At 45.8% G+C, this 9905-nt stretch overlaps 1 protein-coding gene and 1 pseudogene across 7 annotated transcripts in view; both read right to left on the bottom strand.

Annotated features, from left to right (window-relative positions):
• The window catches only part of LOC106726588, a 4399-nt pseudogene extending 2321 nt beyond the window's left edge, over positions 1-2078 (bottom strand).
• Positions 2079-2655: 577 nt separating this feature from the next.
• The window catches only part of GALNT6 (polypeptide N-acetylgalactosaminyltransferase 6), a 31953-nt gene continuing 24703 nt past the window's right edge, over positions 2656-9905 (bottom strand). For 5 of the 7 annotated variants that reach the window (XM_014542122.1, XM_005869238.2, XM_014542127.1 and 2 more), the window contains 5 exons: positions 8565-8765; positions 7916-8047; positions 7215-7316; positions 6006-6158; positions 2656-4974 (listed from right to left, as the gene is read on the bottom strand). In XM_014542122.1, the coding sequence (XP_014397608.1) occupies positions 4861-4974; positions 6006-6158; positions 7215-7316; positions 7916-8047; positions 8565-8765 (702 nt within the window). In that variant the 3' untranslated portion in view covers positions 2656-4860. Of the gene's footprint in view, positions 4975-5861; positions 5886-6005; positions 6159-6622; positions 6820-7214; positions 7317-7915; positions 8048-8564; positions 8766-9905 lie in introns of those variants that run through there. The other 2 variants (XM_014542126.1, XR_001362668.1) reach the window with 2 other exon arrangements.

Here is a 9905-nt window from a genome sequence, read left to right as displayed (position 1 = left end):
GTATTTTTTTTTGGGTCAATCCTCACCTGAGGATATTTTTCCATTGATTTTCAGAGAAAGTGGAAGGGAGGGGGAGAGACGGAGAGAGAAACATCGATATGAGAGAGATACACACTTCAATTGGTTGCCTCCTGCACAAGGCCCTGGGATTGAGCCTGCAACCAAGGTATGTGTCCTTGACTTGAATCAAACCCAGGACCCTTCGGTCCTCGGACCGAGGCTCTATGCACTGAGCCAAACTGGCTAGGGAATCCTCAATATTTTTGCTCATTCACATGAGTATTGTTTAAAACATATCTTCCTTGTAGCAGCTAGGCCCTGTCACTACTGTGCTTGGCTGAGTTCACAAATCTGTTGTAACCTGTAGCTTTCCTATTACTTTTCTGGCTCTCCTCTTCTGCTAAGCTTTGTTTCCTGGCAATAATTAAAACCTTCTGTCCCTGCCATAACTACTGCTGCTGCTGGAACCATCATAGCCATCTTGGTTTCGTGGTTTGGCAAAGTATTGGCTTCCACCATCATAGGGGCCTTCTACCTCCAAAGTTTCTTCCTTTCATAGGTCCAGAATTTGAAGATTGATTGTTGTAATTGCCAAAATCATTGTAGCTTTCACCACCTCCAAAATTGTTTCCATCATTACCAAATCCATTAGAGCCATCCCCACTGCCGCCATATCCACCACCACCACAGCTGCCACCAAAGCCACCTCGATCACTGAAGTTTTCTCCACAACCAACATTGTCATTCCCACCAAAACTACCTCCACAACCACCTCCAAAGTTTCCAGAAACACTGTATGGCATACACAGACACAATCTGAAAAGCAAAACTTTGAAGACAGTTAACTACACTGGAGTTCAATATTCACAATTGGACATGGTGGTTCCCATTGAAACACAATTTTTCTAGGATTACCCTCACTTTCAAAGAGACTGCATTAAGTCCAGTTTTAGTTTGGCCTGATTGTTTGCACATACAAGAATAGTAATTGATCAAATTGATCACATAGGCTCTTTCAAATCTGCTTTGATGGAAATTTTGCAAGGAATCTTAATAAACTTTCTCTTATAATTTGGAAAAATAAGTTAAAAAATAGAATGAATTAGACTTAAATAAACTGACATGAAAAAATGTCGTTCATATAGTAAAGAAATCAAGTTGCAAACAATATGGTACTGTGTATATGTGCATTTGTAGATTTACAAAAAAGCAGTTTTAAAGGGTTTTTACCAAGCAATAAAGTTATTATATCTAGAGAATGAATTACTAGGTATAAGAGCATTGTTAGGATAAATTTCACTTTTTAAACTCACATTTTCTGTATTATTTGACTTTTGTACTGAATTAGTTTGTAATTAATATATAAGTAGATAATAAATTCTGGGACACTTAGCTCTTCTTGGCAATGGCACCATTACTTTTCAAGTGGGAAATAAATCCCCAAAGGGGACCAGCCATTCAATGCTAAGGTAAGAGGCACAGGGCTGGCAGCAAGCTTTTAAGGTTTTAGGTAAGCTCTGAGAGTGGTTAAAGGGGTGGACTTTAAGGAAGAAGGCAGGTATCAGGTTAGGGCAAGACCCACCTTGGCTAAAGAGAGGCAATGAAGCTGGTTTCTTGAGCCTTTCTACCACCCATGTCGGTGCTCTCTCCCTCTTGACTACCGCCCTTCCCTAGTCCCCTCCTCACCCCCAAACCTGGGCCTACTCTATAGGTATGTCATGTGGTCTTTTCTCTCTTGTGCTGCATCTCTCACTTCCTGTTATTCTTATGATTGCCCCTGGGAGAGGCTATGCTGTTTTTGGGTAGGGACGAGGAATCACCTTAGGGCACCTTGGTTGAGCATATATCATAAGATTGGGCTGGAGAGCTGTTAGGTGATGTTATAGACTGTATGAGGGATTTTGGGATAAGTGGCAAATAAGGCCTGATAAATGATTAGATGTTTAATGCAACCGGAGTAGGGCTAGAGTTAGGGACCATGGCTCCCTATGGCTTACCTGACTTATTAGCATGACATCCAAAGCCTTCTCAATTGGGCCCCAACCCCGTTCTACAGGGCTGACTTACCCAGTAGGCATAGCAGGCACAGTGCCCAAGGCCCACAATACTTTTAGGGGTTCAAAAAATGTTTAATTTAATTTATTAAATTAAAAAATACATTTTTATTGATTTCAGAGAGGAAGGGAGAGGGAGAGAGAAACATCAATGATGAGAGAGAATCACTGATTGGCTGCCTCCTGCATGCCCCCTAATGGAGATCAAGCCCACAACCTAGGCATGTGCCCTGAGAAATCGAACCAACCCCGTTCTACAGGGCTGACTTACCCAGTAGGCATAGCAGGCACAGTGCCCAAGGCCCACAATACTTTTAGGGGTTCAAAAAATGTTTAATTTAATTTATTAAATTAAAAAATACATTTTTATTGATTTCAGAGAGGAAGGGAGAGGGAGAGAGAAACATCAATGATGAGAGAGAATCACTGATTGGCTGCCTCCTGCATGCCCCCTAATGGAGATCAAGCCCACAACCTAGGCATGTGCCCTGACTGGAAATCGAACTATGACTTCCTGGTTCATAAGTTGATGCTCAACCACTGAGCCAGGCTGGCTGGGCTGTTTTTCTTTTAAAACCATAATAAAATGAATACCATCAGCCTGGGTTATATTCATTTTTATACCTAAGCAGTTATAAAACATAATTTTACATATCTTTTTATGAAGGCAAAAGTGCCCATGAAAGTTATGTGGCCCTGATCTTCTAGCTTCTACATCTACTGCTCCCTCACCCTGATGTCCTCTTGGTTTCCCAGATCCACTTGTGCCTTTGTCCCTCTGTATCTCTTCTCATGTAGATCATTTCTTGTATGAGGTCTTTGTTTATTAAGTCCTTCCCACCTGAGGACTCATCCTTTGAGGTCTAAAGTCAAATGTCACCATCTCTGTGAGGCCCTCCCTGATCCCCCTAAAATTTAGGGCCTAAATAGAAGGAATTGTTCTAACTCACCCTGCACATATCTGAACACTCCATGACTTGCTTGCATCTCTGTTTCTTCAGCTAGAGTGTGAGTTCCACAGGGGAAGAGCCTCATCTTATAACTCCTCATGTCTACTTATGCTTGACACACAGTACATAGGCCAGAGGATGTTATGTTTGGGAACAAGAGCAAGTTGCTGTGATGGACTTTTCAGATGTGTGTAGTTCTTCACAGCCTGAATCAATAGATTCTTCAAAGGGATCAGCGAAGGAACCATGCAGGGAGAGGAGGAATCCAATGCAAACTTCCTTTACCAAAGCCACAAAACCTTTATTTCTACAGGGATCTCATGTCCAATTCTCTTCTCTTTCTAGAAAAGACCTTTCCCACTCAGGCCACATCATGGGAGAGGCTATGCTCTGCCTTCTCCCTTTGGCTGGGCTATCCCGGAATGTTTCCTCTACACTGTAGCGTCCACAGGATCCTGAAGGCTCTTCAGGGACCTAGGAGACCTGCAGTACTGAGTTGCAGGGAAGGAGAGGCAGCTGTGGTCCCTTGGCACCCTCACGTGGTGATGCCTAAGATGACAACCTGCTACTGAAAGTCATAAGGAATTCTGAGTCCAAGTGTGTAGGGTCCGACTTAGGAAAGAGCTGATATGCATGCCAGGTCTGCTCCACATGAGGGCTTCAGCAGACCAGGCCACTCATGCAGTCATGTTTGACTGTACACTGTCCTTAATTCTTCAGCCTTCCTACGGCTCTTGTTAGCCTTATCTGGGTCCTAGCTTCAGGGTTGCCAGTGCCTTGCTGTGTGGCCTTGGGCAAATTACCTCACTTATTTGCCCTCGGTATCGTAATAGGAAAATGATAAGGTTGGACTAAAATGATGGTTTTCAAATTGTCTTACAGAATTTTAGAAGTTCAGGGGCTAGTGGACATTGCCCCTGTCTATCCTCAATTTCATCCATGGCTACTTTGCCTTTTATTACATTACATATGGGCACTGAAAAGAAAAAAAAAAGGGTTCTGGGACTTAAACCTGAGAATCACTGGCTCCATGAACTGTGTGGTTTCCCTCATGGCTACCTGGCTGCATTGTTCTGAGCTTTATAGAGATCAGCCAGCCAGAAATTATCAGAATGCAGGGAAGAGAGAATGGGAATGGCGGTGGCTAGTTGTTTAGTGTTTTTGTGGTGAAGGCGCCCTGGTTCAGTATTCAAGATCAAGCTTCAGTCTTGGCTCCCGCCATCCACTAGCTGTGGGACTACAGACAACCTCCTTTACCCTTCCCTGCCTCAGCTTTCTTATCTGTAAAATGGGCATGCCAGTCCCTGTCCTGTCTTTCTTACAGAGTCATTGTGCAGATGAAGTAAATAAAGGATTCCTGTCAGGGTGTTTTCTGTAAACCGTAAACGGCTCTATAAACTCGGCATACTATTAGCAAGGGAATTGCTCTTAGACCGCTAACAGAGGGATCTCTGCTAGAATATATTATGTCACTAGATTCTGTATGCCCAGCTCTAGATGATCAGGTAGTCAGGACATGGATGCAGAGGTACTTTTCTTGAATTCAGCATTGCTGCCTTGGGCCCTATCCCAGGAGCTTTCTCTGCTTTGGAAGTCTCTGTTTCTAGGACAGAGGAAAGCTCTGGGTCAAGTACTATGTGCTCTTACAGTCTCTTCCATCAATGTGGAGAAAAGAAAATGGGCCCAATGTTGTTGCAAGGAGTAGGAAGGTCCTGCCTTGACATCCAAAATTAGGTTTAAACTCCATCTTTTAAGGCCTACAGAGAAGCTGATGCTCAGGTTCCCAAACATCAGGTTCCCCAAAATACTGTTTCCTGAGAGGCTTGTGGGAACTTCCACAGGTGATGATCTGGGGCCTAGATGAAGAGCCAGTGCTGGTGGGGGTCACTGGGATTGCAGGAGGCCATGGCTGGCTTTTTGTCCTCAGACGTCAGGCAGGTACCAGATCCTGAGTTCCTGATGAGGTGATCCTAAAAGATGACATAGCAAAGGGTCAACCTGGGCCTCAGTCCTGTAACAGTGCTATTAGGGGGCAATAAATAGCACTGTTAAAGGTCTGGCAATATGCCAGACACTCTTAGGGGATGCATTCCTGAGTTTCCTCTTGTGTCAATCACCCACCCCAAGCTTTAGCCTGAATGGCTGGAATAGAGGAAGGACCATGGGCTAACTGAAAAAGGCTAGGGCCTGCCTCCTCCAGATGGCCTGGGCTGCTGCTGCCTACCTCCACTTTCTGCCCTGGATCATATTTAGACTCTCCCCTTCCCTGTAGCCCCAAGGTTAGCCTCCTCTTTCCCTAACCCAGGGACAGGACTGGGGTAGAACAGAGTGAGCTAGTTTGTGCTCAGTACTGTAGAAGTTACATTATAGACCCCGAGGCAGTGTGGTCTAATGGAAAGAGCCTGTGCTTTCGAGTCAGACTTATTTGGGTCTGAATCTCAGGCCTGCCATTTACTAGCGATGAATCTTGGGCCAGCCACAAACTTGCTGAGCTTCTTGGGAAGAACCTCTGAAATATTAATCAAACGAATGTATGTGAGTGCATAGTTTTGTGCCTGACACATGGAGGGCAGGCAGGAACCATGAGAGACTCTTCACTTTCATCTACTTAGGTTCAGTCAAAAAATACTTGAGCCATGACACACCTGACCCTATCTTTCTATCAGCCAGACCAGCCATCACCAAACATTACTTAAGCCCTGGGAGCTCTGCCTGGGACCAAGCCCTCACCCTCCATACTTTCTAGTACTGATCTACTCCATGGTATCTCAGGCATAAGATACAGAAAATAAGGAGGGTGGGGGGGGGGCAGTGGTGGCCTTGGGTTCTTGATGCTGAACTTTCTGGGCCGACTTACCTGGGTCAATTCCCATTCCTCGTCCTTGGGGACTTGGCTGTTTTTGCCAGTGAAGTGACAAAAAAAAAAAAAAAAAAAGGGGGGGGGGGGGGGGGGCAGTGGTGGCCTTGGGTTCTTGATGCTGAACTTTCTGGGCCGACTTACCTGGGTCAATTCCCATTCCTCGTCCTTGGGGACTTGGCTGTTTTTGCCAGTGAAGTGACAGCTCCTAAGGCCCAGAGTGCCAGCACTGGCGTGTAGACACAGCTGCTTTGCGATGTTGTGGCGAAGGTCCCTCTGGGTTGTGTACTCAAAGTACTAGAAGTCAAGACAAGAGGAGGTCTGAGAGACAGGCAGAGAGTTTGCCCACCACCTTCCCAAGCCATCTGCCCTAAGATGCCAACCACAGATGGCCTCTTGGGGAGGCAAGTAAGTGAGCAACAAGACTTTAGTAATTCAAGTGTCACCTTCAGGAATTTTTAACCATATCTGGGTTATACTGGAATAATAGTTTATTCATATTTTTTATTTAATTAAAATATTAACCTCGCTTCATGTTAAGCATTATCTGTGAAGTCATGTGTCTGATATTCTAGTTCTTCTTTTGTTAATAAGATTACTAGTAAAATAAAAAAGTTCACCAATGTACCACCTAAAGTCATCATGCAGGCCAGTGGTACGGGGAATTGTTTTAGAATGACTGTCTTCATATAGACAGTCTGTTCAGTGTCCCAAGCCTCCCTTCCCTTGCTTCAATTATGGTTCAAGTACTTCTTTCTTACCAAACGCTGGGCATTCAGGGTAGATTGAGGAACTCAGACCAAGAAGGTTACTAGTTATTCCTCAGGAAAGAGCTGGGCCATTGTGGGGTATGGAGTAAGTTTTCAGGATGCTAGGTGACTAAGATGTCAGGAGGTGGTTGTTTTGGGGTCATTTTGGGGTGGTAGGATCACAGTGTTTTTTCTGGGCTGAAGAGGCACTGAAGATAGAAGTTGTATGTAGGTGAGGGAAAGTGCTCAGAAATTTCCCACGCTTACCCTAAAACATCACTTAGCAGCTGGCATCCTCCAGCAAGCCTTCTCTGATGACCAATCCTCCCCTCCCCCATCCCTTCCTAGCACCCAGCACTGATGCCCAGTGCTCTCTGTATGTCCCTAATTCAGACTTCAGACCTTGTCTGTCTCTGTCATGCTTTCTTCCTCAGACTGGGAGTTTTCTGAGGGCAGGGATGGGATCTCCTCCTCTCTCTGGATATCCCCCATCCTCATCCTTCGGAAAGGACTATTTTGAGTGGAGGAAGGGGACCCCTTACGAGAGGAGATGCTCAGAGACAGGCTTCTCTTGGGCCTGCCCCAGTAGGGTTGGGCTATATACCTGGTTGCCACCAAGGCCGTGGCAGGCATACATGATGAGGGGCTTCCCTCCGTGGTTCTTCTCACCCACATCCAGGCACTGATTGATACCAAGGTTCTTTATCTGCAGAATGGGGAGTAGAGAGGGAAACCGGGACAGCATAGTCAGGAGATTTTTAGTTTGTGGTGTCAGGCCCAATTGGAATAAATTTGCATGACTGGATTTCTCCTCTGCTCATTAACCCAGATGCCTGAAGTTAACAGCAAAGTGAGGTGCACAGCCCAGAGGCGGGGCCAGGGCCTGCTGGGCCACCTCTTAGGCTGCTAGGTCTGTGGAGAAGTCCTTAGCACATGGGAATTTCCTCATGAGCAATGGCTCTCAAAGTGTGATTCCCCAGACCATCAGCATCACCCACAAATTTGTTAGAAATGCATATTTTCAGGCTCCACCCCAGTCCCACTGAACCAGCAATCTGTGTTTTAACACTCCTTCCTGATGATTCTGATGCAGGTGAGCGTTTGAGAGCAAGTCACTGCTTATAGGCTATTTTCCTCATAAGGATTTTAGCTATCTCTAGAAGCTCCAAAGTCCTCCTTCTGGATAAAGAAGTGTGGAGAATAAAATTCAGTTCTCGATTGTCATCTGTCTGTGGGGAAAGTGGTCTTGAACTTCTCTAGGGGGTTCTGTGATGATGGGCAGGCAAGTTGGTTCGCAGGACTCACCGCTCCATAGAAGGTGGGCTTCAGGTCAGGAATAAACAACTCTGGGTAGATGTTGTGCAGGAACCAGGAAAAGTTACGACAGTGTAGTTGTTCCCTCAGCTGCAGTCGTTCCGAAATGTCACCAAAGGATTTCTGTCAACAAGACAAACCCCTAAGGATCAGTACCACCAGCCTTGACCTTCTTGCCTGGCTTGAAGTAGTCCAGAGTTCTTGGGGTCACTTTTGCCCAGAATGGGTCTCAGGCTCACTCCTGCTCAGGACCTGTTGGAGCTACGGACCCAGCCTCACATCCAATCCCAAACCCCATCTTGGCTTTGGGAACTCCACCCGGATCCCCCTTACTCCCTCATCTCCTGTCACTTCCCAGTTAGTTTCCTCCCAGACCCATTCTGAGCCTCTCAGAGCAAAGCCAGTCCTCCTGGAAGAGGTTCTTTCTCCAAATCTCTTTGCTCTCCCCTCCTGAAAGACACTGGGGCTCTCTGGCAGGGACAACAAAGACTCCTCTCCTCATTCTCTAGCTTCCCTGGGCTAGCTCACAGGGTCTAAGGTGGTAGAAATGGGTGGGCCTCTATCATTAAGCTCTTGACAGGGTCTGGGATTCTGTACTCTTCTTCATCCAGGCCCTCCCCAGAGGACCATTTCATCTCACCTCTTGGGCCATCTTTGCTGCCTCCATATTTCTCCGGTAGAAAATCTCCTTGTAGCTATCCATCCAGACTTCAGCCAGGCGCACTTGGTTGCGAGCAATGACATTGGTGCCCTTGGGAAAGGTGTGGGGGCTTTTGGTACGGAACACGTGGCCTACCACAGAGCAGGGGATGATCTCCAGCTGGCCCCCACACTGCCACACCTGCCGTAAGAGGATACAAAATGGGGCTTTTAGGAGCTGGGTGGGGCCATCTCCCCCCAAGCAGCTCTGTTCCATTCCCAGAGCACCAGACCCCAGGTCCAGGAAACTCAAGGAAATGCTACTTTCTCTCCTGGAAAAAAGGACAATGACTAGGCTTCTTCTTAGGCCATGACCACACGCACACAATCCCTAGCTCTCTGATATCGGTTCACTCTGATTTAAGCACATTTGCATGTCTGAATGGCCCTCAGGACCCATTTTAGAGAAAAGACAGTTTGGCTAACTTTGGCTTTTTGAGTTGAAAATGTGATTTTATCAGCTCACACAGGTATTACTGGAAACTCAAACTTCCTCAAATCAAGATAGACTTGTGAGCAAATCAGAGCATCAGTGCAAGGATAGTCAATGCCAGGTGGCCTGTGGTCGTCACCTGGACCTGTAGCACACTAGTTCCCTAGGACAGAGACTGAAGAGAGGTCAGAGGCTCATGGATGAACCTAGAATCAGAACTCTGGGAGTTATGGGGAATGAGCTGGTGACCCTTCTGTTTAAGCCTTCCCACCTGTATCTCCTCTTTTTAGGTTTTAAATTAGGAGATATGTTGTTCATTTTAGTACAGCAGAAACAGAAATACATAATAACAGCAGGTATTAAAGATGTGCTTAATATGTGCCAGGCACTGTGAGAGGTGACTTCACAAATGAGCTCATTTACTTACTAATTACCTCTCCACTGGCATGAGGATTTATATAGATTTCACGAAGAGGCAATCCTTTGTTCCTAACCTAATCCTCATTTGCCTTATTCCTGGAACCCCTCAGAGTTTTGGGGTCCAACAAAATTTGGGCACCATCTTCTACGGTATGAAGAGCTTTCTGAACATAGGGCAGGAAAACTCTAAGACTACCAGGGCACATGTCCTCTGACCTGGAAAGGGGAACCTGATTTTTCTAGAAATAAGATAGTGACTGCTTACTAACCTTTCCAGGGTTCTCTACTATGATCAGGGTCTAATCCTTTTCTACAGACACCATGAAAGATGTCGGTAGACGTCCAATGCCTATTACCACTGTAATCCCTTCTTTCTGAGGAGTTCTGCTCAGTAATTTGTTTCAAGTTGTCTAATCTGATTCCCAAAGT

The sequence above is a fragment of the Myotis brandtii genome, unplaced genomic scaffold, assembly GCF_000412655.1.
Source record: "Myotis brandtii unplaced genomic scaffold, ASM41265v1 scaffold29, whole genome shotgun sequence".
Taxonomy (NCBI): domain Eukaryota; kingdom Metazoa; phylum Chordata; class Mammalia; order Chiroptera; family Vespertilionidae; genus Myotis; species Myotis brandtii.
The sequence above is the reverse complement of the archived record's forward strand: the minus strand, read 5'-3'. Positions and strand labels throughout refer to the sequence as shown.